Source organism: Triticum dicoccoides, chromosome 6A (genome assembly GCF_002162155.2).
Source record: "Triticum dicoccoides isolate Atlit2015 ecotype Zavitan chromosome 6A, WEW_v2.0, whole genome shotgun sequence".
Lineage (NCBI taxonomy): Eukaryota > Viridiplantae > Streptophyta > Magnoliopsida > Poales > Poaceae > Triticum > Triticum dicoccoides.
This window is the reverse complement of record NC_041390.1, coordinates 34,116,767-34,144,113: the sequence shown is the minus strand read 5'-3', so window position 1 is coordinate 34,144,113 and position 27,347 is coordinate 34,116,767. Positions and strand designations below refer to the sequence as shown.

The following is a 27,347-nucleotide window of genomic DNA, read 5'->3' as shown; positions in this document are numbered from 1 at the left end:
GACATTTTTTAAATCATGAACTTTTTTCGAATTTTACCAAAAAAATTGGATTCGTAAATATTTTTCAAGTCATAAACATTTTCCTAAATACTGACCATTTTTACAAATTTGCTAACATTTTCTGAAATTCACAAACATTTTTATTTAAACTGCTGAACATTTTTTTATTTGATAAAAAATTAAATTCATGAACATTTTCATAATTCATGTACATTTTCACAAATTCATGAACATTGTTTGAATTTAAATCCATGGAAAAAATTCAAATTCAGAATCATTCCTGAAATTTGGAACTTTTTTTATCCTGGACATTTTTAAAGAAGAAAAAAAGAAAGATAAACAAATAAGGAAAAAATCAAAAAAAAATCCAAGGCACCCCGCCCCTCCCAAGAACCGCTATCCAATCTACACGTCCTTTGATCATTTTCAGACTGATATATCAGCATTAAGGCAATAATAAAAATCCTTGGATACATGACTACGTGGGTAGCTTTAAAGCAAACCCATAGCCCATGAGCCTAATGTTTGCAACTTGAGGTCCCCCTAAGTTCATGTATTTTTTTCATCCGAATTTGGCTCATATGTATGTTGTGACAAAGAAACCAGTTGCTTCTTCCCGCATTAAGAAAAAGAGAAGAAAACAATTGCTTCTTATCATGACTCAAATTTTAAATAGTTGGATGAGGTAGTCAAGAATCCATGTTCAGCCGAACAAATCTCGAAAGTCGAAACACACTTTCGCCCCCCTTTATAGATAAAGTTACAAACGATCAAACCGATACATGGTGTGAGAAAACCATCATACAAGCAGGTCGGAAAGAAACATAAAAAGACATTGGGTGAGTGGCACAAGTGCCACTAACTCAACACCAAACATGAAAAAGCAGGAGAGGCCACCCCTAACACACTACAACCAACACTACTGAAGAGGACCGGAACCATGCCGCCAAGAGAAACCACCGTGCCCGAGGACCTGAACACACCGAGCCATCTCCGGAGAGGGCTAACTCGCTGTCGAGAAAGCCTCTTTTCTCCGGGCCATGGAGCGCCGCTCCTCCTAAGAGACGGCAAGGATCGAGAACGGAGACAACGAGGACACGTCTACAAGATAGGCGGTCAACGGAACCACCCCTTCGAAAGGCGAGGATGCACTACGCCAGCAAGGCAAACTCGACACCATTAGCCATATGCAACCCAAAGGTACCTGGGGTCCATAACGACGCCCTCAAGAGGGTGATGACGTCGGGCGCCACCCTCGTCAAGCCCGAAAGATTCAATATGATTTTCATCCCGCACTGCTGGCACTTTGAGGGAACCCATAGCAACGCCCTCTGGAGGGAAGCGACACCCATAGGTGTCGCCGTTGCTAGCGCCTGAAACCCCGAGCCCTCCAGCCGCACGTGAATGAGGGGGGCACCTTGCGTCACCCGAAGAAGCGAGCACGCCGAATCGCCGAAGAAATCTGCTGCGTGTTATCACAAGACGTATGAGATGGTCAATATCCATTTTCAAAATGCCCACAATAAAAAATCAGCAGCTCGCCATCATCACAATTTGTGAAGAGTCCCAATTAGAGCAACTGGTGGTGAGTAGTAATTTGGTTTGAACACAGGGTACACTGAAGCAAACACGATCGTATTTGGGGGCAGAGAATTACACAGCAACTGGCTGCAGAGCTGAAACATCAACAGGGAATTGGAGAACGCATTGGTAGATCTGCATTCAGCTCATATATATTTTCAGCAGAAGAAATCAACTGCTTCTTATCATGATTCAGAAAGTTGGGTTAGCTAGTAAAAAATCTATGTTTAGCCAAAGAAATCGGCTGCCTTTTATCACAATTCTTAAAGAAGGATCAGATGGTCAGCATCTATTTTCGAAAACAAGCACACACAAAAATCAACTGCTTCCCATGATACTAGTTCAAATGTTCAGGTTAGACACTCAGATCTGAAACTTGGTTCAATTGGCGGAGCAAAAGTAACAGCCAACAAGATTCATTTGGAGACGCAGCAAATTACAGAGTGAGAGATTGCAGAAGAATTCAAGGGTAAACTAGTAATTCAGGGGCAAATTACAGAGTGGGAAATTAGTAATTTCTGACTGCTCACACAAATCAGCATCAACAGAGTGAGAGATTGGAGAAGAATTCAAGGGTAAGCTGCTTCAATTTCCATTCCATCCCAGAACTACATCCAAAGAACAGTCAAGGCCAGGACATACAGCAGCGAGATGCGGCCATTACACCCAAGCCCATGAACACTACACAGCCATAGCTAGCTACGAGCACAAATCTGATGGCGGGGGCCGATTCGCTTGGCCTAGCCGCCGAATCCGTAGAGGGTGCGGCCCTGGCGCTTGAGGGCGTAGACGACGTCCATGGCGGTGACGGTCTTGCGGCGGGCGTGCTCCGTGTAGGTGACGGCGTCGCGGATGACGTTCTCGAGGAAGATCTTGAGCACGCCCCGGGTCTCCTCGTAGATGAGCCCCGAGATGCGCTTCACCCCGCCACGCCGAGCCAAACGACGGATGGCCGGCTTGGTGATGCCCTGGATGTTGTCCCGGAGCACCTTCCGGTGGCGCTTGGCGCCGCCCTTGCCCAGCCCCTTCCCTCCCTTGCCGCGGCCCGACATCTTCGACGCTTCTCTCTCCGGCGAGCTGCGCTTGACTGCTGTGTATCGGTGTGTTGCCGGTGGTGGTTGTTGCGGTGGTGTGGTGCGGTGGATTTATAGCTGCGAGGTTTCGGGGAAGAAGAGGGGCGCGATCCGCGTGATGCGGGGTGTGGGCCGTCGGATGTGAGACGGATGGCTAGGAGTGGGGAAGATGGGTGGCGCGGATCGGTGACGTGGCGTGGAGCGGGGGCGTGGGCGGGAGGAGGTGTGTTTTCTCGGGGTGTACTGGAGGGAGTAGCTCGGGCTTCTGTGTTTTTTGTTTTTTAGGGGTACTCGGGCTTCTGTGTAGACCATCCGCATACGTCACTACTGTTTTGGGCCTTGTGAGCAGCTTCGAGCCCGTTGAGAGCTCAAGCCGTCGACAGCTTTCACGTGTGTAGCCCTTCGTCCGCAAATACTCGTCAACAAATGAATGTATCTAGACATATTTTATTTCTAGATGCATCAGTTAAGCATGTGAATACTTTTAAATCCAAATTAAAACCAATCCAGACCACTCGACTTTCCTTCCAACAATCAATCCAATCCAAATATTGAAGTACATAATCTAGATTGAACCAAGCCAAGTGTCTTTCCCATCCAAACCAATTCAAACCGTTCCACGCTTCTGAATTAAATTCATAGTTTGAAATCGTTGATAAGATGCTGCATTGTTAGCGTGAAGCTAATGGACAAAGGCATGGGTCAAAGAGAAGAACGGGGCTTAATGTCGCCATCTCCGCCAAGTGGGTCAAAGAGAAGGAGAGGGTGGGGGTGGGGGTGGGGGTGCGTTGCCGCTAGACCATGAGGCCGAGGGAGGGAAATGCGGCGGCCGGAACTCCAGTAGCAACGACGATCCGCCGTTGAAGCGCTAGTCTCATACGTCTTTTTTAAGAGACGCTGGTCCGTATGTAGTCCGTAGACTCTGATAGCTGGTTTATATTACAAGATCGAAACGATTTTGAGACTGCTTGGTCTGTGTCAAAACCGATCCAATCCAGTCCAATAATAACTGTTAAAAAATCCAAACCAGACTAGATTAAATTACCGCTTCAGACCATTTAAACCAATTCAAAACAACCCACTAGGAAAACCAAACAAAAACTTAAGTTTGAGCCCAAACTATTCCTAGGCTTAATAACACTGAACACTCTCTTTAATGTAAAGATCCATTTCAACAGGTTTTGTGAAGCTTTTAGATGAGTTTTTTTTTCTGCCTTAAAAAAAAGATGAGTTTTTTGTTTAAAAAATGTGTTTCTTAAATCGGTTTTCACTCAGATTTTTTGTCTGGTTTTCTTTTATTTTTAGAGTCACTTTTAAATTAAGAAAGATCTTTTGAAAAAATTATTAAAAAAATAATATTTTAAAAATTCACAAGGATTTTTCAAAATCACGTTCAAAAAATTGTGACCACCGTTTAAAATTCATCAAAAAAATCATGAACATTTTAAGTCTTTTCTCCCTCCGCAACTTGGACTTCTGAGGCCAGGGGGATTCAAAAGAGGGATGTGGCAATGGAGACCAGTGCGAGAGCCAACGCGGCAGTATTTTTTTTTGAAACGGAGGCAAAAGCTTTGCCTCATCTCATTAATAAAGCAGAAGAGAGTTGCCCGGTTAATAAACGGAAAACCGGGCGAAAACCGTCACAAACCGCTGAGCGACACACACATAATACCACACACACCTCACATAGAGGGTCTCATCAACATCACACACCGGTGTTATCGTCATCACTTCTCCCCAACAGGCGTCATCGCCCTCCCTAATCTCCGAGCAAGCGACTCCGACTTCTCCGAAGACAAAAGTCGACCCAACCCACACCGTAGAGGTTGTGTGAAACACAAGAAGCCCCGACCAAACTCAGCCACCCGCGCCAAGGACAGCACAACTCTGACTAAATGATAGCTTCGAAGGAGAACTATGCAAGGTTGGCGTCGCCGAAGACCACCGAACAGACCACCTGCTGCCTATCATCGTCGCCACAGGGGCCCCGCCGCCGCAGCTCCGACTTCACCGCAACAAAACAACCCGAGGTAATCCCACGAGCACGCCGAAGAAGAGCCGACTATCGCAACCATTGTCGCGTCTCCGTCATCGCACACACCCATCATCGTTGCCTCAGAAGCCTCGACCCCAACTCCACCAACTTCCATCGGTCCCACTTGATGATGCCTAGCTCCAAAGACGAAGCCCCCGAGAGGGGATACGATGCTAGAGCACCGTCATCGTCCGATCCCATGGATCTAGGGTTTCCCCGAAGCTGCGAAGATTGGAGCTGAGGGTACCTGGACGATGCCAACAAGAAGGAAACGACGCTTGAAAGCGTCGCCATCGCTGGCTCCGGACACGCCGGAAACAAGCTTTCGCCCGGGTCAACCTCTCGAGCCCCGCACATCAAGCATCAGCAAACCCTCCATCGAGCCACCGAGGTCCAATCCGTCTGGATCTGACCACCTTCACACTTCGCAGCAGATCCGCTCCGCCCAGCACCGCAAAACTGCGTTGTCTCCACCCCGGGCTGCCGCACTGCCCAAGCAGTAGCCACTGACCACGTGGCCGCGCATCCTCACGACGGCCGAACCATGCCGCCGGGCACCTCGTGCCGAACCTTCCCGCACAGATGCACCAGGACTGGCCACGCCCGCACCTCGTGCTGCACCTTCCCTCTGGCCGCACCTCCCAGCCAGAGCAGCACCGCCCACGCCCGCGTCGTGCTGCGCCGGACCAGATCAGCCGCAACACGGGCCACAATCCCACGACGCCAGGGCAGCCACTACAGGCCAGCCCAGCCCGCACACCACCAGATCCGGGCGCGAGGGCCCCGGATCCTCCGCCCCCGCCGAAGGAGAGGAGCCTCAGCCCGCCGCTGCCGAGCTCGCGACGACCACGCGCCGGCGCTGCACGAGCCAGACATGAGCCGCCCGCCCCGTGGAGAAGAAGCCCCGCCGCCGCCGCCGCCACACGGGCTTTGCCCGGCGGCGGCGAGGAAGGGAGACGACGGAGGGGGTGGCTTTCGGCGGTGCCTTGGGTCGCCGCCCGTGTCGCTCGTGCGGAGCGACGCGGGGGCCTTTTTTTCCTCTGCTTCTTTTAACGCGGCAGTATTTGAAAACATCGTCTCTTTGTCTTACTGTTCACGTTGGTGCATGTGCGCGTGGAAACAAAACTCCATGTCCCGCACTGTGATAGCCGGTAGTCATACAAAGCAATGAGCAAAACTCACTAATTTGCCTATCTGCTGCCCGTATACTTATTTACTTTTTGTAGCTAGCCAGGTGAGAGTTGATTCGTTGTCTGTATGGCTAAACAATCCTCCTAATTTCTTCTTCTTCTTCCTATTGTCATTGGCGGTATAAGTGTTTATTTCCGGATAAATAGAATATTGGATACAAACAGATATATTATGGTATCTGAACTCACAAACATAAAAATGATCCTAAACAAATGACCTATGACTATATGCCTCAAAATTCTTGCCAGAGCCGCAATTAAATTTATTGTCATTGCACCACCATAGCTTAACATCGAGAAATCCAGCCATTAAAGTACTAACAAAGACCTATAGAGAATTTTTTTGCTGCAATAGTAGACCGTTGCATACGATGGAGATTGGTAATGTGCCAAGCATATGGGGGGGGGGCTTTTTTAGCGCCGGCGGCGAAAAATCGGCCCAGTCGCACCCACAGGTCCTTATTTATCGCCGGTTTGGGCCGAAATAACAGTCGCAAACCCGAGACGAACCCAGCCCCCCCGGGGGGCGCCTGGGGGCGTCGGCAAAGCGAAAAGTCATGTGGGCCCGCTCTGTCGGCGACAAACATGCCTTTTCCTGTCGTTCTCTATCGTTTCTTCACAACTCTCAGGTTTACGTAACCTCCTATGGAACGTCTGCTAATGAACTCACAACTTCTTCCAGAATTCTTTTCTTCAACAAGATTGTGCTTGTTTCCTTATCAAATCCTGGGTCCTGTGGGTTATGACCCACTTCAACACTTGTATAACTTTAACTCATCTTTGGAGCTACTATTGTTCCATATTCCAACATTACATCTCCTTTAAATCCAATATCACTTCATTCCTACCTACTCTTGGGGTAACCATCATAACTAAAACCAAACTCCCAACTCATTTGCCCAAACTTCACTCTATGGAATACATTTCCATTTCCATTGGTCAAGTGTTCACACAGACAAGTATCGCAAAAAAAATGCACTTGTTCATCCATAATTCATATTCTCTTCATATCAAATCCTTTATTACATCCTTAACCACTACTCAAAACTCAAATTTCAAAAGTACTCTATTACAAAAGCTGTCACCCACATAGTTTGGTGTGGTCAAGCATTACTTCCATCTTTATTCATTTGCCCTTCTTGAAGATGCTTCAGTCCCACTGGAACCGTGCAATGTGGTTGTCGGTGTCAAAACCGGCGGATCTCGGGTAGGGGGTCCCGAACTGTGCGTCTAAGGCGGATGGTAACAGGAGGCAGGGGACACAATGTTTTACCCAGGTTCGGGCCCCCTTGATGGAGGTAACACCCTACATCCGGCTTGATTAATATTGATGATATGGGTAGTACAAGAGTAGATCTACCATGAGATCGAAGAGGCTAAACCCTAGAAGCTAGCCTATGGTATGATTGTATGTTGTAGTTGTTGTGTCCTACAGACTAAAACCCTCCGGTTTATATAGACACCGGAGAGGGTTAGGGTTACACAAGGTCGGTTACAAAGGAAGAGATATCCATATCCGTATTGTCTAGCTTGCCTTCCACACCAAGTAGAGTCCCATCTGGACACGAGACGAAGTCTTCAATCTTGTATCTTCATAGTCCAACAGTCCGGCCAAAGGATATAATCCGGCTGTCCGGAGACCCCCTAATCCAGGACTCCCTCAGTAGCCCCTGAACCAGGCTTTCAATGATGATGAGTCCGGCGCGCAGTATTGTCTTCGGCATTGCAAGGCGGGTTCCTCCTCCGAATACATCACAGAAGAATTTGAATACAAGGATAGTGTCCGACCCTACAAAATAAGTTCCACATACCACCATAGAGAGAATAATATTTCCGCAAATATAATTTGCTGACTTGTTTTGGCAACACGACATTATGCCATGGCCCGGTGATTATTCGAACCGTTTCCTTCAACTAGCCCCGCACATAACGCGAGGCAGTTTTTTGACACGTCTTGTCAAAGCAGAGATCGTGTCCCCTTATCACGGGATTCTCATCAATACGGGCGTGGGTAACCCAACCGCGCCATCGATTACCGCGCTTGGGAGATAAGCGAGTTTTACCAGGCTAGTGTGGATGCTTAGTTTCGTCCGCCCATATAAAGGGATAAGGATTCACCTTTTCATCCACGCCTTCTTCCTCCTTTGCTCATCCGTTTTCGCACACTCGAGCTCTAGCGCCCAAGTCCGCACTTCCCACCTCAACCTTCTCCAACCATGTCCAGAGCGGGAGGCAGGTGGATGGTCTCCTCCGTCACGGAGGGAGACATCAAGAAGCTGAGGAGAGCCGGATACCTGCCCGACGACATCGCGCACCGGCTCCCAGATGAGGGGCAGCTCATCCTCACCCCCGGGCCCCATGAGAGGGTAGTGTTCCTTACCCATTTCCTCCATGGACTGGGATTCCCTCTCCACCAATTCGTCCGGGGGCTCATGTTCTACTACGGCCTGGATTTCCACGATCTGGCCCCGAACTTCATCCTCAATATCTCGACGTTTATCGTCGTGTGCGAGGCCTTCCTCCGCATCAAGCCCCACTTCGGCTTATGGCTAAAGACCTTCAATGTCAAGCCGAAGGTTGTGGGCGGCCGCCAGGCGGAGTGCGGAGGCGCCATGGTGGGCAAGATGCCCAACGTTACATGGCTCGAGGACTCCTTTGTGGAAACCATAAAGGTGTGGCAATCGGGGTGGTTCTACATCACCGAGCCGTGTGACCCTGCATGGGCAGCGGCCCCCGAGTTCCGATCTGGCATCCCCACGTGGCTCACCTCCTGGAAAGAGAAGGGCCTGTCCTGGGGTAGTTCGGGAGAGCTGACCGGACTCCAAACATGTATTCAGAACATGGTGAGCAAGAAGCTCAAACTCGTCAACGTAGTCCAGGTCATGCTTCACCGCCGGATCCTCCCGTGCCAACAACGGGACTTCAACTTGTGGGAGTTCGACCCGGCGCAGCATCGAACTCTGAACAGGCTCTTCGACATAACTCACGAAGATGCCTGGAGGGTGCTGTTCAAAAGCGCCGAGGTCCCCCCTCCCATTACCGAGGATCCCGGATTCAGCGCGAAGCGCCAAGCCAGTGCGGTAAGCTGCTTTACCTTTCACAGGATACTTATTTTTTATAGATTGACTCCATGCGGGATCTAAACTCCCGTACCTTTAACAGGACTGGCAGGACGGCCGGATAGATCGACTGTCCGGCTCCTTTGCCCGAAGGCCCAGCTGACGCTCTTCTGGCGAAGATGCTGACTCCAGCTCCTTATACGGTGCCGGAGAAGACCAAGAAGGCCAAGGGAACCTGAAAGTGTTCCCGACGCCAGGCGTCATCGGACTCACCGTCCGAGGACTCTACGACGCAATCCTCCCCCGAAGACGAGGAGGCAGAAGAAGATGCTCCCCCTCCAGACGGGGGAGACAAGAAAAGGAAGGCCGCCCCAACTGGGGAGGCCGAAGGGTCCAAGAAGGGGAGAACTCTTCTTCCGGACTACTCTACCACCGCCGCCGACGGCGAAGACGAGTGGCTGCCCAGGGCCAAGCCCCTGGGGAAGTCATAAGTATTCGGATACCAGAGTAAGTCATAGTATTCTTTTGCCGCACTACTTCATCTAACGCCGAAATATGATTATGCAGGCCGCCCCGAGCCTGTATCGATGTATCATCGGACGGCTCCCTGGGCTCGTCGGACATGGATAGCGATCCAGTCCCGACCGCCACCTTCCCCTATCCTACGGACGACGCCGAGGTGCTGTCTCACGAGGCACCGGGTCGAGGGGAGACAGTCCCGGAGGCGCCTCAAGGCGGCCTCCCGGACTCCGGGAGCCGAGGGGACAAGGCCTCTGAGAGCTCTGAGTTCGGCCCTCAGCCGAACACCGCGCCGGAACCTCCAGCGGTTCCGGGCTCGGGCAGGCGGTCTCCTTCTAAGAGGGGCAAGACGCCTGTGTCGGTGACCTCTGTCCATCCAGAGGCGCCGGACAATCTGCTGGAAGCACTTCGCAGCGCTTCCATCGATGAGGAGCACTGTACTATTATGAGTGCGATGGTCCAGAAGGTTCAGTCCGCCAAGAGCGGATTGACTGAAGCCTGTGCCAGCCTTCTAACAGGCTTTGAGGTAAGTGTTTTAAAATATAGGAAAAATATTACCGCATAGACAGTAGCCCCTGATGCTTTGTTCGGTGTTCACAAAGAAAAGCCGAACAGAGGATCAAATAATATCGCAGGAGTCTAATATAAGTATGTTAATATGCGTATGCAGGCCTCGTTGTTGGCGTCTGCCGCACTGACTGCGGAGGTCGCCGTACTGAAGCAGGACCTCGAGGGGTCCAAGAAAGAGCTCGGCCTTACCAAGAGGCAGCTCGAGGAGAACAAGGGTAGGTAATACGCTGTCTATAGATATGTATATATATAAAAGAAGACACGATTGCAAAATGACACGATCATCGTATATTTGCCAGGGGCCACGACCGAGGTTGCAACCCTGAAGCAAGCGCTAACCAAGGCCGAAGATAAAGCGGCCAAGGAGCGCACCGAGCGGGAAAAACAAGAGGCTCGTGTGGGCGAGGTGCAACAAGAGCTCCAGGCTCTCGTGAAGAAGCACGAGGCGTTGGAGCTTGACTCGAAGACGCGAGAGTCTGAGCTTGCCGCGGCCCTCGAGAGCGCAAAAAGTGCCAAGGCCGAAGCCCAAAAGGCCCTCCAGGAGATTGACGCGATGAAGAAAATAGCGGCGGGTAAGACATTCTATATGCAAAGCAAGCATGTAAAAGTAAATTACCGATTACTTACCCGAATTCGGAGCTCTCCAGGAGCATTCGCCGATTTGCCCCGCAGTGTGTCGGATGCCGCACAGTTTTACCAGGCCGAGGAGGGAAGCTCAACGGAGAAGCTGTTCTGGTCTCAGTATACTGAGACCGAACACCCGATGCCTCTAAGCGACCAGCTAAAGCAGCTGGTCGAGCTGCACAAGGCGGCCGAACAGGCCATGAAGGGCCTTATAGTCAGGCTGTGGCCTGGCGACGCCCTTCCGAACAGCTACTTCGTCCTGGTGAGGCGGCTTGTGGATGCCTGCCCACGGCTGGAGGTCGTCAAGCGGTCCGTCTGCATCGAAGGTGCACGTCGGGCTTTCACCCGTGTGAAGGTGCAGTGGGCCAAGCTAGACGTTGTGAAGTTGATCAAGGAAGGGCCGCCGCAGGGCAAGGAGCATCGCACCCCCGAAATTTATTATGAGGGTGTCCTGAAGGGTGCCCGTCTTGTAGCGGATGAATGTTCCAAGGATGTAATATTTGAGTAAACTTGCTCGTGTGATCCTGTAAGATGAAAACTTGTTTCATATGCGCTATGCAACGCTTGTGTGAATTTAAAATATTACCTTCTGTTTGGCTATTTATCCAATTTGAGAGATGGCTAGTACTCGGCTTCTGCCCCCATGCCACGAGTGGTGGGGTGTTCGGGATAAACCTGAGCACTCTTGTTCCCATGTTTGGGTCCTTCGAGGGAGGTGCTCAGCACAACGAACAAGGCAACCGGGCTAATAATGCTTTATCACTCTCACTTAGCCATAGAATTCTATAATTTTAAATTTCGGCGAAGCCCCTGGTATTCGGAAGGCCAAATTCGGGGCGCGATACACGCCTTTAAGCCGGACAGGGCCGGCCCCTCGCTCTAAGCAGCATAAGTCTTTAGGGACTCGAAAACCTCGCCGAACAGTGACTAGTCTCTCGCCTTATCATGACAGTCAATTTTAGCTTTCTCTACTGAGGTGCTAAGCCCAGCAGAACCGGGGCACAATCGCAGTAGTTCTCCTAGCGCTACCGATAGAGCAGGACGTAAGGTACCAAAACATAGGATCCGGGCAAACCCAACATTTGACCAAAGACATGATTCGGAGGTGATGCATATAATGCTATAAGTTCGGGGTGCCGCACTTGTGAAAGTGTTCAGACTTTTCACACCATATTGTGGGGTACGTAAGCCCCTGGTGTATTGGCCGTACCAAAGTGCACGGTTGCAAGGCGTCATTATTGAACACACATATATAACAAGAATGCAATAATAGTGGTAATGTTATGCATTGTTTATTTAAAAAGGTGCATTAAAGCAGGATGATACAGATGGTGTGATAAGCAAAGAGTAGGGCTATTTCCCTTCCAAGGGCAAGCTGAGGAATAGTATTAAATCAAATATTTCGCTCGTTATTGTAATCCACCTAGGAATGCCGTGGTGTGACGTAGCTCTCTGCCTCCTTGGTTGTTGCATCATGTGTTCGGCAATAGTGCTGCCGGACAGGGTTTTCAGAGATTAAGGTCCTGAAAAAGAGAAAAATAACCAAACGGGAAGCCCCTAGTGCGGTTTAAGCCACGTCTTGGGGCGTGCCGCAGTTGTGCCCCCCTCCCCACATGTGCCCATGGTATTTTTAATGCGTAATTATGTATGCATGGCACAAGTTTTGCCGTTTGGCTGGGACTGGGGTGGGGGCCGCATTGCTACGCGAGCTCAGATTGCGCCTGGCAGTCTAGTTGCCGATTGCTCCGAGCGCGCTTGAAGGTGTCCGGGTCTTGAAACGCCGAACCGGTGGATTGCCTTGAGAGGCTGCTTTGCGCTTATGCTGCGAGGGTCGCGGTGTGCTCCTCCATTCAGAGAGAGCGCTCTGTGTTTCCATTGACTGTAATAACCCCGCGAGGTCCTGGCATCTTGAGCTTGAGGTATGCATAATGCGGTACCGCATTGAATCTCGCAAATGCGGTTCGTCCGAGCAGTGCATGATAACCAGTGCAGAACGGGACTATATCGAAGATTAACTCTTCGCTTCGGAAGTTATCCGGGGATCCGAAGACCACTTCCAGTGTAATTAAGCCTGTGCAATGGGCCTCTACGCCTGGAATGACGCCCTTAAAGGTCATTTTTGTGGGTTTGATCCTTGAGGGGTCTATACCCATTTTGCACACTGTGTCCTGATAAAGCAGGTTTAGGCTGCTGCCGCCATCCATAAGGACTCGAGTGAGGTGAAATCCGTCAATGATTGGGTCCAGAACCAGTGCGACGAATCCGCCATGACGGATACTAGTGGGATGGTCCCTGCGATCGAAAGTAATCGGATAGGAGGACCATGGGTTGAACTTTGGGGCGACTGGCTCCAACGCATATACGTCCCTGAGCGCACGCTTCCGCTCCCTCTTGGGGATGTGGGTTGCGTATATCATGTTCACCGTCTGCACTTGTGGGGGAAACCTCTTCTGTCCTCCGGTGTGTGGCTGCCGGGGCTCCTCCTCGTCATCGCTATGTGGCCCCTTGTCCTTGTTTTCGGCAATTAACTTGCCGGCCTGCTTGAACACCCAACAATCCCTGTTGGTGTGATTGGCTGGCTTTTCTGGGGTGCCGTGTATTTGACACGAGCGATCGAGTATACGGTCCAAGATGGACGGACCCGGCGTACTTTGTTTGAATGGCTTTTTCCACTGACCGGGTTTAGAGCCTTTGAATCCGGCATTGACTGTCGTATCCTCGTTATTATCGCTGTTAATGCGGCGCTTATGTTTGTTGCGACGTGACTTGCTATTGTCGTCCTTGGTATCCGAAGTACCATGGTTCTTTGATATGTTATTACTGCGAGCCAGCCAGCTGTCTTCTCCCGCACAAAAGCGGGTCATGAGTGTCGTGAGGGATGCCATAGATTTCGGCTTTTCCTGACCAAGGTGCCGGGCTAGCCATTCGTCGCGGATGTTGTGTTTGAAAGCCGCTAGGGCCTCTGCATCCGGACAGTCGACGGTTTGATTTTTCTTTGTTAGGAACCGAGTCCAAAATTTCCTGGCCGATTCTTCTGGCTGCTGAATTATGTGGCTCAAGTCATCGGCATCAGGTGGCCGCACATAAGTGCCCTGAAAGTTGTCGAGGAATGCGGCTTCCAGATCTTCCCAACAGCTAATGGACTCTGCCGGCAAGCTGTTAAGCCAATGCCGCGCTGGTCCCTTGAGCTTTAGTGGGAGGTATTTGATGGCGTGTAAGTCATCACCGTGGGCCATGTGGATGTGGAGGAGGAAATCCTCGATCCATACCGTGGGATCTGTTGTGCCGTCGTATGATTCAATATTTACAGGTTTGAAACCTTCTGGGATTTGATGATCCATTACTTCGTCTGTGAAGCATAAGGGGTGTGCGGCGCCTCTGTATTGGGCTATATCGTGACGCAGCTCGAGTGGGTCTTGCCCGCTGTGTTTGGCCCGGCCGGATTTGCTTTTACTATATCCGGCGTGATGTTTATCGTCTCGCAGAGTGGAGCGCCCTCGTGATCCGTAGATCGATCTTGCATACTTTGCTTTGTCCTCCAATATGTCTCGCAGGTCTGGCGTATCTCCCCATGTCTTTTTATTTGAATGGCGTCGGGGTGCAGGCTGAGTTTTTGGCTGGAATGCCTCTCTATCGCGGCCACGAGGTGGTCGATCAGCCGCATCATATGGTTCTTCCTCCAGTTGAGGTAGCAACCTGCACTTTTGGTAACTCTTGGAGGGCGCTCGAGTTTATATTCCTCGGCCGCGAGGACTTCAGTCCATCTATCAGCTAGCAGATCCTGATCAGCTTAAAGCTGCTGCTGCTTTTTCTTAAGGCTATTTGTCGTGGATATAAGCCGACATTTGAAGCGCTCTTGTTCGACGGGATCCTCTAGCACAGCGAATTCGTCGTCGCCGAGGCTTGCCTCGTCTTCGGAGGGGGGCATGTAATTATCATCCTCCTCCTCTCCATCTGCCGCTCTCTCAGGAGGGCTGGCTCCTCCATCCTCCTGCTCTAAATCTTGCTGGAGGGGATTGTTGTTGTCTTCAGCACTATCCGGAGTATTATTATCTCCTGTGCCAGTATCACCACTTTTGCTTTGGCGGGACTTAGAGCGGCGCCGCTGACGTCGGCGCTTGGATTGCTTCTTGGAGGGGTCATCCTCTGCTATCTCGTCGCCATTGCCTTCTTTGGGTGTATCCACCATGTATATATCGTATGATGAGGTGGCTGTCCAGTGCCCTGTGGGCAGTGGTTCCTCTTCGTCTCCCGCATCAACGTCCATACCGTCGATGTCTTCGGAATCGAAGTCGAGCATGTCGGTTAAGTCATCGACAGTGGCTACTAAGTGGGTGGTGGGTGGGCCGCGAATTTCTTCGTCGTCCGCATCCCAGTCATGCCGGACATAGTTCGGCCAGGATCCTCCTGACAAGGAAAGAGACCTTAACGAGTTCAGTATGTCGCCAAAGGGAGAGTGCTGAAAAACATCCGCGGAGGTAAACTCCATGATCAGTGCCCCATAGGATTCGATAGGAACGGGCGCGGCGGTTCGGAGTCCGTGGCCGGAGAAGGATCCGGCAGTTTAACAACACGGCTCTCGTGCAAGGTAAGGTCGATGTTTGGCTCGATCGCCGCTGAGGGTAAGGCCTCCATGGCGGGGTCTATCCACCCGTCCATGGACGGTGCAACTGGCTCCGAATTGAGGGTCGGAGCGGCTGCCTGTGCGATCTCCTAAACACTGTCCGATGGTAGAGTTAAATCGTACTCATCATGACCGCATGACGCACAAGGCAGAGGCTCGAATCCGTCGAAGATCAAGTCTCCACGGATATCGGCCGTGTAGTTTAAGCTTCCAAACCTGACCTGGTGGCCAGGGGCGTAACTTTCAATCTGCTCCAGATGGCCAAGCGAATTGGCCCGCAGTGCAAAGCCGCCGAACACGAAGATCTGTCCGGGGAGAAAAGTCTCACCCTGGTCTGCATCGCTATCGATGATAGTAGGAGCCATCAAGCCTAACGGCGATGACACAGAGGAACTCTCAATGAAAGCACCAATGTCGGTGTCAAAACCGGCGGATCTCGGGTAGGGGGTCCCGAACTGTGCGTCTAAGGCGGATGGTAATAGGAGGCAGGGGACACAATGTTTTACCCAGGTTCGGGCCCTCTTGATGGAGGTAAAACCCTACGTCCTGCTTGATTAATATTGATGATATGGGTAGTACAAGAGTAGATCTACCACGAGATCGAAGAGGCTAAACCCTAGAAGCTAGCCTATGGTATGATTGTATGTTGTAGTTGTTGTGTCCTATGGAATAAAACCCTCTGGTTTATATAGACACCGGAGAGGGTTAGGGTTACACAAGGTCGGTTACAAAGGAGCAGATATCCATATCCGTATTGCCTAGCTTGCCTTCCACGCCAAGTAGAGTCCCATCCGGACACGAGACGAAGTCTTCAATCTTGTATCTTCATAGTCCAACAGTCCGGCCAAAGGATATAATCCGGCTGTCCGGAGACCCCCTAATCCAGGACTCCCTCAGTGGTCCTTGAAATCATCGACCTTTTGCTTCATCATGGTGGCCATGAGCTTCATCTCCATCATCTCTGCATGCACCTCTCTCAGGTATTCCTGAGTGTGACGAAGTCTTGCTTCAAGTATTTCTCCAATCTGATGTATGGCTTCCATAGTAGCTTCACGAACAGAGTCGAAGAATGTTGCTCATAGTACTCGAGAAATGAAAAAGTATTGCCCCATAGTCTTTGGTCAAACTCCCTTCACACGGTGGAGGTGTACCTCCACGTACCAAAGTTCAACTCCATTCTCCACGAAAGGATAACCCTTTTAGACTGCACCTCCTTCAAGATGAATATGCTTCATCATGTCCTTCAGGATTTTTGGGTAATCCTGATCACTAGTCAGGGTCATGATCGTTTCCCGTCCCTTGAGAAAAGACTCGTAAAGGGTTGTCATCTGCAGGCATAAGATAGAAGGGGTACTCGGTATAATGTATGTATTTCCTCAGGTGAATTGTGGTTGTTTTTCTGGGAAAAGTTTGGGGTCAGCTTGTCCATGGGTTCAAGGTTTTAGTCTGGGTGAGATAATGAGAGAGGCACTCACAATCAACAACAACTCATAACATTTCACATGAGATTCCAACACCTCAACTTTTATTGCTTCACGAGCTATTAAAATTTCCATTTCATAACTCAACTCAACATCCCCAAAAATAAAAGTGTATTCCACATTTATTACATGCTTTATTACAATATCAAGGTCTCAACTTCTCAGCCCAAGCTTTCCTCAAGTCTGAACATTCTCTGGCAAAATGTCCTACTCCTTTGCAGCGTAAACAAATGACTTCAGACAAATCCAGGGGCTTCCTCGTGGTTATCTTGGCTCCTTGGGTTCTTGGCTTCCTTTCTGGGCATTTGCTAGCGTAATGACCTAAATCCTTGCATCTATAACAAGTGATATGACTTAGGTCCTTTTCTGCAGAAATTGGGTTGTTCTCGGGATGCATGCTCTTTCTCTTCCTGGACTTCTTCGTTCCGATTAATTCTTCTATCTCTTGGGGATCAAACTCCACTTCTTCCACCGGGAAGTTTCCCAGATACTCTTGGCTTTCCTTTGTGCAATACTGTGAAAAATGTCTGTCTTCTCCACATGAATAGCAAGCATTGGAGTAAAATCTGTTTAGGCTTTCTCCATCAGGGTCGTCAACATCTTCTTTCATCACCGGTTTTCTTAAACTTTCCCTGAGGGCTTCTTTCACTGCTTCCTTCTGCTTCTTGGTAATTTCTCGTACCTTGGGATAAATATGACACTGGGCAGGGTAGTGCGTAGTTCCTTCACACAAGAAACAAGTAACCTTCATGGTTGGACATTCTTCAGCTTGGTGATTTCCTTCACAATGAGGGCATCCATCCTTGTGTTCTTCATGGGTATGTCCTATCTCACCACAAATCTTGCATGCACAAGGTTTCTTCATTTTATTGCCATAGTGTTGGGGATGTTACTACCAGTATGACCCGCCCAGGAGGGGCTGGGTCAGCCCTAATGGCGGATTACATAAGAAGCCCGATAAACATTCAAGATGATAGTTTACTAAACGTATAGAAGGCCCAAAGGCCTGGGGCCGGCTTAAGGCCTGATACTATAAAAACCGCCATATGTAAGGAAAGACTTGTAAAGAAAGGCATGTAAAGGAAGTCACCGAGTCGGACACGATTATGAGCCGGTCGGGACTCTGTAGGCCTCCAGGCGTCAACCCGTGTATATAAGGGGACGACCCGGTGGCGGTTTAGGACAAGAAACAACCAAGTCGAGGACCAAGCCGGCGAGTTAAGCCTCTTGGAGATCGAAACCTCAGCAATACCAATCCCAACTAGACGTAGGCTTTTACCTTCATCTTAAGGGGCCGAGCTAGTATAAAAACTCTCTCGTGTGTCATTTGTCCCGATTAACCCCTTTAAGCTTCCTAGTGCAATGGCCCTACGACTAAGTCCTTGCTCTAGGACATCTGCCGTGTCAACTCCATGACAGTTGGCGCCCATCGTGGGGCCAGCGCACGGTGGATTTGAGTTCTTGAAGGGCAACTTCGAAGGGCTCAAGGGATACGCTGTGGGCCGGATGACCAAGAGTCGTCGCGTCAAACTCTACATCGACGACGAAGGCTGGGGCCCCGAGGCCGGCTCGATCGAGTACGGGTACCGGGTCCCCTTCGGCGGAATTCACGTCTTCATCGGCAGGATCGGCGAGTCAGGCCCTGAGCCGGACGTCCACACCAACCTCATCGAAACGTCTCAGTGCGCCGGGTCCGCCCGTGTTCAATCTGTCATGAAACATGCCTTCGTAGGCTGCATCCATGGTGGTGAATACTCTGAAGGATCGATGGAAGGCGGGGAGACGGCCATCTGCTCTGATACTGCATCATCAATAGGTGAGACGGACTCATTGTACCAACTGCAAGACGGCATGCTCGGGGACATTCCGATGGCAGCAGTATTCCGGACCCCCTTGAGCCGCCGAATTGGGCCGGAGTCTTCATGGCGGGGACGCAGCCCGGGCAGAACTCCACCACAGCGGCAGCAGCAGCTACCGGGTCGGCAGCAGCCGGGTCAAGAGACCCCGCGCGCCCCCCGGCTCAGGTTCTAATGGACCTCATGGATAAGCTGACGACTCTGTTAACCGCTGTGGTAGAATCGGCGGATAAAGCCCAGCACGACGCAGAAGTGGCACGCGTGCGGGAGGAGATGGTGCAAGCTAAAGAAAATCTAGTCGCGGAGGAGACCCGGATGGCAGCAGAACGAGCAGCTCTGGATGCTCGTGCTTAGCAGCTTCAAGCAGAAACCTTTCGGCTCTCGGTGGATCTTAATGCATCAAACGAGGTCATGAGGAGGAGGCATCAGAAAACTCAGTCGCGTCTGCCTCTAACGCTGGATCCGAGGAACCTGTTCCATACACCCAGAGCTGGGGGGAGCAACCCGCCAGAGGCAAACCGGGTCATGACACCCGGTGCACCAGTTCAACCACGCACCATGGAGCCGCCTCGCATGAATACTGCTCCTCCTCGTTATGTATCAACACCCCCGGGTCACTTCTCTAACCCTATGGAAAATCTCATCGCAGCGTCGGCTCGTTTGGCAGCTTTCCCAATGGAAGGCGACTCGCCAGCAGCAATTGAAACCCGGAGGGTAAGAGAACTACTTCAGACAGCTTTGGCTCAGCAGGATGCATACTCCTACAGTCTAGACAGGATTCATTCAACTCCTCGCCCAAGCCGGAGCCCGAGTTATAGTAGGCACATGAAGTCTGCAGAGATGTCAAGTAATGCTCAATGCCACAACCGGCCATAACGGCAAGAACCGGTGCGGGCTGGAGCCCTTAACTTGGCGGATCAAGAGAGGATTCGTCAAGAGGCGGAGCGAGCGGCTCAAATAGCGGCAGAGCAGGCGACTCACCAAACCTTTCCAGCTTATCCAGCCACCTCGGTTGAGGCAGGAGTGGCCACGAGAACCGAAGGCGTGCCTTTCTTGGTACCAGCCATACGCAATGAGCGGTTGCCTAAGGATTTCAAGGGGCCTCATAAGGTGCCTAATTACACGGCTGATCTACAGCCGGGGGCTTTTGGATTGAGAGTTATGAGATGGCTATGGAGCTGTTGGAGGTTAGCGATGCTGCAATGGCCAAGTATTTTACCATGATGTTGGATGGAACGGCTCGGACCTGGTTGAAGGGATTGCCACCCAATTCCATCAGATCATGGGCGGAGTTGAAAGCACGGTTCATCCAGAAGTTTAAGGACACGTGTAAGCAACCAATGTCGATTGTGGACCTGGCCAATTGCAAGCAAGAGGATGGTGAATCTACAACCCATTGGGTGCGCCGGGTCAAGGAGATAATACATTCATCTGATAAGATGGATGCCGGCTCAGCAGTTTTGATGTTGGAGAAAAATTGCCGCTTTGAACCTCTGAAGCAGAAGTTGGGGCGGCTTAAACGTGACTGTAATGACATGGGGACGTTGATGGTGGCTCTTGTCAAGTACGCCGATTCTGATACCACCAATGACCCGGTGTTTGATGAAGAAAAGGCAACAAAGGGAAAGAAGAACGGCAATGGCAAGGGTCACCAGCATAACCCGGCGAATCAAGGAGGTAATAAACGTAAGGCTGATGAGTTTGTTGCTAATACTAATGCGCAGGGTGGTAATCAGCGGCGCAAGGGCAGACAACCCCCTCGATCGGGCGGGTCAGGCCCCACCCTTGAGCAGTTGTTGAATGAACCTTGTCCAAAACGCGACACCCGGGAGAAACCAGCCACCCACTTGTGGAAGGATTGCATGATCATGAAGGTATTTAAAAATTCAAACGCATTTGAGGGGGGTCACGGCCCAGGTGGCGGCTCAGGTGGAGGCGGCTTTCAGGGCCCGGGCGCCGGTTCAAGCGGAGGAGGTTTTCACGGTCAGGGTTATCCTGGTCACCAGGGAGGATATAATCAGCAACACGGCCAAGGGAATCAACAGCAGCAACAATCCGGCTATCAGAGCAACTCGAAGCAGTTGAGTAGCGGACAGTATCATGTCTTTACTACCAGTTTATGTAAGAGGGACCAGAAACTCCACAAGAGGGCCGTCAATGCTGTTGAACCGGTAATTCCACGTTATCTACGTTGGTCAGAGCAGCCTATTGTGTGGAGCAGAGAGGATCACCCGCCCCGGGTTGATAATCCGGGTCACTTGGCTTTGGTGGTGGCACCTCAAGTTGGTGGGTACAAGTTTACTAAGGTGCTCATGGATGGAGGCAGCAGCATCAACATCCTCTACTATGAGACGTTCCGCCAGATGGGGTTGACGGATAAAACTCTTAAACAATCCAACACTGTTTTTCATGGTGTGGTACCTGGTAAATCGGCATACCCAGTTGGTAAGATTGAGCTAGAAGTAGCCTTTGGGGAGGAGTATGACTCCAAAGCAGAAAAATTAACCTTTGAAGTGGTTAAGATCAAAAGCCCATATCATGCTCTGTTTGGGCGGCCGGCTTATGCCAAGTTCATGGCTCGGCCGTGTTACATATATTTGCAGCTCAAGATGCCGGGTCATAAGGGCACCATTACAGTACATGGGAGCCGGAAGATAGCCTTGGAATGTGAAGAAGGTGATGCTGCCTATGCTGAATCTGTTTGTGCAACAGAGGAGTTAAAATTCTACAAGGATCATGTTGACCCGGCGGATATGACGTCATTAAAGAAACCAACAACAGAGCATGAGCCGGAGTTGAAATTCAAATCAGCTGATGACACTAAGATGGTTGACTTTGTGCCTGGTGACTCATCCAAACAGTTCATCATCAGCGCAAACTTGGATCCGAAATAGGAAAGCGCGCTCATCGAGTTCATCCGTGAGAACTGGGACATCTTTGCATGGAAACCTTCAGACATGCTAGCTGTCCCGAGGGAACTCGCTGAGCACACTCTTAATATCGATCCAAAGTTCAAACCTGTCAGAAAGTTTCTCTGACGGTTCAATAAAGAAAGGCGCAAAGCCATCGGAGAAGAGGTGGCCTGGCTTTTGGCAGTCGGGTTCATTGTGGAGATCTTTCACCCAGAATGGTTAGCTAACCCGGTGCTTGTACTAAAAAATAATGGCACCTGGCGTATGTGTGTGGATTGCACAGATTTGAATAAGGCTTGTCCAGCTGATCTTTTTGCTCTCCCCCGTATTGATCAGATCATTGATGCTACGGCGGGTTGCGCACGGTTGAGTTTCTTAGATGCTTATTCCGGTTATCATCAGATTAAGATGGTAGTCAAGGATCAAGAGAAAACAACCTTTATAACTCCTTTTGGGGCTTTCTGCTATGTGTCTATGCCTTTTGGGCTTAAGAGTGCCCAGGCGACTTACCAGCGGTGTGTGCAGAATTGTCTTCACGATCAAATTGGGCGCAATGTTCATGCCTATGTGGATGATATAGTGGTGAAATCCAGGGAAGAGGAAACCTTGGTCACAGACCTGAAAGAGACTTTTGATAATCTTCGGGTTTACAAGATGATGCTTAACCCGGCCAAGTGTGTTTTTGGAGTGCCAGCTGGCAAGCTCTTGGGTTTTTTTGTGTCTAACCGAGGTATTGAAGCTAACCCGGAGAAAATCAAGGCAATTACATCTCTAGCCAAACCAACATGCATCAATGATGTTCAGCGATTGGCGGGTCGTGTGGCTGCTTTGAGCCGGTTCATAAGCCGGTTAGGGGAAAAGGCTATGCCTCTGCATCAGTTGATCAAGAAAACATATGTTTTTGTTTGGAGTGATGCTGCGAACGCTGCTTTTGAGGATCTGAAGGCACAACTGGCTGAGCCGCCGGTCCTAGCTGCTCCAATTGAGAAAGAGCCGCTATTGTTATACGTGGCTGCCAACTCACGGGCTGTTAGTGTGGCTATGGTGGTAGAGCGCAAGGAGGCTGGCAAAGAGCATCCGGTTCAGCGGCCAGTTTATTATGTCAGTGAAGTGTTAATTGAGTCTAACCAACGATATCCACTATGGCAGAAGCTTGTTTATGGGGTATTCATGGCAAGTCGGAAGCTTAAGCATTACTTTCAGGGACATCCAATCACTATGGTTAGCTCTGCTCCTTTGGGAGACATTATTCAAAATAGAGAAGCCACGGGGTGGGTCGCCAAGTGGGCAATTGAGCTTGGGTCTCATGGGTTGAAGTATGTTCCACGTACTGCAATTAAGTCTCAAGCCCTAGTTGACTTCATCAATGACTGGACAGAGGTGCAGATGCCAGAAGAGAAGCCGGACAACACATATTGGACTATTCATTTTGATGGATCCGGGCAATTGGAAGGCTCGGGGGCTGGAGTCGTGTTAACTTCCCCACGAGGTGACAAATTTTGTTATGTGTTACGGTTGATGTTTCCATGCACTAACAACGCAGCAGAGTATGAAGCCTTGCTTCATGGTCTTCGAGTGGCAAATGAGATGAACTTGAGCCGGGTCAGATGTCTTGGTGACTCGGATCTAGTGGCTCAAAAAGTATCTGGCAAGTGGGATTCCAAAGACCCTCTCATGGCGGCTTATCGCCGAGAGGTCGATGCTGTTGTAGGATATTTTAAAGGTTATCAGGTGGAACACATTGACCGTCGAAAGAACGAAGCAGCTGATGCTTTAAGCCGGCTGGGGTCTCAGCGTAAGCCGGTGCCACCCAACACCTTTTTGGATATTTTGCATAACCCCTCTGTCAAGTTGCCCACAGAAGAAGATTTAGCTGTTCCTGACCCGAAGGCGCAGTTGGTAGCGGCTCTTCATGTCATCCCAGATTGGACGGTGCCGTTCTTGGCTTACATGACTCGGGGAGAGTTGCCAGAAGATGATACCCTGGCTCGGCAGATAACCCGGCGATCTAAGTCCATGACGATTTCGGATGGAGAATTGTTTCATCGCAGTGTTTCCAGAGCATTTCAATGGTGCGTTTGCCCCGAAGAAGGTCAAGAAATCCTTCGTGAGATCCACGAAGGCGATTGCGGTCATCACACTAGGTCAAAATCTTTAGTGGCCAAAGCGTTTCGTCACGGTTTTTACTGGTTGACGGCTCACGCTGATGCAGAAGATCTGGTCAGTAGATGTGATGGATGTCAAAAATTTGCATGACGAGCGCATGTGCCGGCTCAAGAACTCCGGATGATTCCAATCACTTGGCCGTTTGCGGTCTGGGGGCTTGACATGGTGGAACCTTTCAGAAGGTCTAAGGATAAAAAGACACATCTCTTGGTGGCAGTTGATAAGTTCACCAAATGGGTTGAGGCGGAGCCTGTGAGTAAGTGTGATGCAGCCATGGCGGTTCAGTTCATGAAAAAAGTAATCTTCCGTTTCGGTTTTCCACACAGTATTATCATAGATAATGGCACTAATCTGTCCTAAGGGGCTATGGAAGAGTTTTGTCAGCGAGAGCACATCCGGCTTGATGTTTCTTCTGTAGCTCATCCTCAATCCAATGGTCAAGCTGAGAGAGACAATCAGGAAATTCTGAAAGGGCTAAAACCCCGGCTTATGGTTCCTTTACAGCGAACGCCGGGGTGTTGGGTAGAGGAATTACCCTCAGTATTATGGAGCATCAATACTACGCCCAACAGGTCTACGGGTTACACACCCTTCTTCATGGTTTACGGAGTAGAAGCAGTGTTGCCTAGTGACATCCGTCATGACTCGCCCCGTGTGGCGGCTTATGTTGAAGCTAACAATGAAAAAGCCAGACATGATGCGCTTGACTTGCTGGATGAAGAAAGGGACTTAGCAGCAGCACGGTCAGCAATTTATCAGCAAGACCTGCGTCGTTATCACAGCCGCCGGGTTAAGTCCAGGACTTTTCAGGAAGGCGACTTGGTGCTCCGGCTCATCCAGGATCTTTCAGATGCACACAAGTTATCCCCACCTTGGGAGGGACCCTTTGTGGTCAGTAAAAATTTAAACAATGGGTCATACTACCTTATTGACGTTTGAGAGCATGCAGACTCACGTAAGTCGGAAGAGGAGACCCGCCGGACATGGAACATTGCTCAACTTCGGCCATATTACACCTGAGCCACCGGCTCTCAACATGTACATACGTTCACGTTGTATATACTATGATAAGCAATAAAGTAAGACCATTGGTCTCTTTTCTTTTCACAGACTATACATCTTTATTATTTCTTACTTACAAATGACTATTAAGGAGCTGATCATATCTGAATCAAGTTTAACCTTTTTGGTCCGGCTTATGATCGTATCCGAATGTAGCTGCGAATCTCAAGGTCACTTGGGGGCTTCCTGTTCAAACATAGGTCGTATTCGAACCAAAGAGAACATAGCTGTCATAACCCTCTTGATCGGCTCAAGGCCAAACTCACTTGGGGGCTTCTTGATCGTATCCGAATCACAGCTTAACCCCTTTTGAGTCCGACTTGGATCGTATTTGAATCAGGGTCGTTAAAAACCTCTCAAGGTCATTTGGGGGCTTCCTGTTCAAACATAGGTCGTATTCAAACCAAAGAGAGCATAGCTGTCGGTACCCTCTTGATCGGCGCAATGCCAAAGCCACTGGGGGCTATATGGCCGTATTTGAACCTTAGCTTAAACCCTTTGGTTCGGTTTACTGATCGTATTCGAATCAGAAACCCCCAGCTTTTTGAATACATAGTTGAAATTATGTTTATTATCTGTTGCTTGCCTTTTAGCTTTTATTGTTTCAATATTACAAATAAGATAGCCTGGTTTTCTTCACCGGCTCAATTATTGAACAACTCAACCACCTGGGTTATTCAAGCCGGTGGCTCAAGAATCAAAGGTACGAGCTACTAAGATATAATGATCATTGAGTATTCAAGAAGTATTTACTTTTCATACATATTGAATTATCAAGTTCATCGCCCGGATTATTAAACCCGGCGATCTAAGGATCAACAAGGACAAGGTATGATTTTTAGTTATACGTGCTTACCCGCTGTGTTAGCTCAAAAATTCACATTAACCCTTATCCTTTCTTTATATTTGTCTCTATTCTTTATTGAGGTAAATATATTGGCTGTGAATTAAGGTGTCTAAGCCCGTTTGGTTCTAAACCGCCTTGCCAGTCTTTTTCTTGTATTCACATGAACAGAGTTCAAATATCGCAGAGACAAACATTAAACGATGCATACATTGACATCTGGAAGCAGATTCACATAGAAGTATTTTTATGCACTACGGGATAAGCAAACATGCGGTGTTTTAGAAACTAAAGTTATTACAAGGCTTTATAAGCCTATGAAGATGATCATCGTCCATCCCTTGCCGGTTCACCACCTTCTGTTTGCTGAAAGTTGGATTTTGACCAATCAAAGCCGTTCATGGCGACAAATTCGGCTTCGTCGTCAATCAGGCCGACCGGGTCAATTTCCGGGGCAAAGGTATCTTCTCTCACATGTGGGATCAGATCTGCTACTTTGTATGAAGGAGTGGCCATCTTCTTATTTTCACTATCAAAACCCGGCTGGTACTTGTCAACATTGGTGTCATCTCCAAGACTAGTCGCCTGAGGCCGGACTTCACGTACACACGCTATGAAATCATCCTGATCAAACAGAGACCCGTCCTCCTTCACAGTAGGGTAACCTCTTGCTACGTCCGCCGGGTCTAGGTCTGGCACCCAAGCCTTGGAGTGGCTTAGGGAAGTCAAAGCTCTGGCTCGCGCGCAGGAGCATTTTACTTCTTGGAATCTAGCAGGAAGGATGGACATCTTCTTCAGGACATCGCTAAGCCGGTTGGGTCCTTGATTTGCAGGAGAGATAGCGGCCAGAGCCTGTTGTGCACCAATATACAATTGTTCAACCAAGGTGTATACTGCCTTCAGTTTAATCAACGGGTCTTGGCTCAGATTTTTACTTCGCGGACCTGCATATATTTTTAACAGAGTAAGTTGGCGGATCATATTCCGGTTTGGCAAAAATTATACGAAAGTTCAACTCAGGCAGCTTACCAAAGATAGCGGCAACCATCTGAGACAGCCGGCCCTTCAAACTGTTCAGCTCTGTTGAAATTTCTTTCAGAGCTGTTTTGGCTGTCTCAGCTCGTCGGGTCAGGAGTGTTTTCTCATTTTCCCAAGCCTTCTCCTTGGTAGCAAAGCTGGTCTTCAAATTTTCTGTTGCAGAAAGGCTCATTTGCAGTTTGGAAGTGGAAGATTTGATTTCAGACTCTTGACTTGCTAGCCGGGTCTTTGCGTCTGATAATTGAGAATTCAATTCAGACAATGCATTCTATGAAACGTTCAGATAAGTCACGACTTGGTTTCAAATTCTAGTATCTAAATTCAAGATTCATGTCCCAACTACTTTACGAATAAACCACTTGACACTTGGGGGCTAATGTATGCGAAATCAAATTTTTACGAGTCTACCAACATATTTTAAGTCCCAAGTCCTTTACAAAATAACAACACTTGGCACTTGGGGACTAATGTACGCAGTTCAGCAAGTTTATCAAGGTTAAACCAGAGTGTTAAGTACTTTGCAGATGGTTTTAAATTCTAAAGTACCGATTCATTAATGATCAAAATAAACCGGTCCTTGGGTACTATGGGTGAAGTTTTGTTCTATCGATATCAGGCAAAGATTCAGAGGTAAAAGTCCCGGCCTATATTTTAAGTCTACAGGTTATTCCGTTTCTCTCATAATCTGATGACTTGGGGGCTGAAGGAATATT

At 49.5% G+C, this 27,347-nt stretch overlaps 1 protein-coding gene across 1 annotated transcript; it reads right to left on the bottom strand.

Moving 5' to 3' along the window:
* Positions 1-2,082: 2,082 nt before the first annotated feature.
* LOC119314360 (histone H4) lies at positions 2,083-2,691 on the bottom strand. The gene has a single exon (XM_037589085.1). It carries the CDS (start codon positions 2,631-2,633, stop codon positions 2,322-2,324), a length of 312 nt encoding a protein of 103 aa, XP_037444982.1. The 5' UTR covers positions 2,634-2,691; the 3' UTR covers positions 2,083-2,321.
* Positions 2,692-27,347: the final 24,656 nt, after the last annotated feature.

Bases quoted from the DNA above. Each gene is read 5' to 3' on its own strand.
- LOC119314360 (XM_037589085.1), bottom strand. From the start codon at position 2,633: ATGTCGGGCCGCGGCAAGGGAGGGAAGGGGCTGGGCAAGGGCGGCGCC.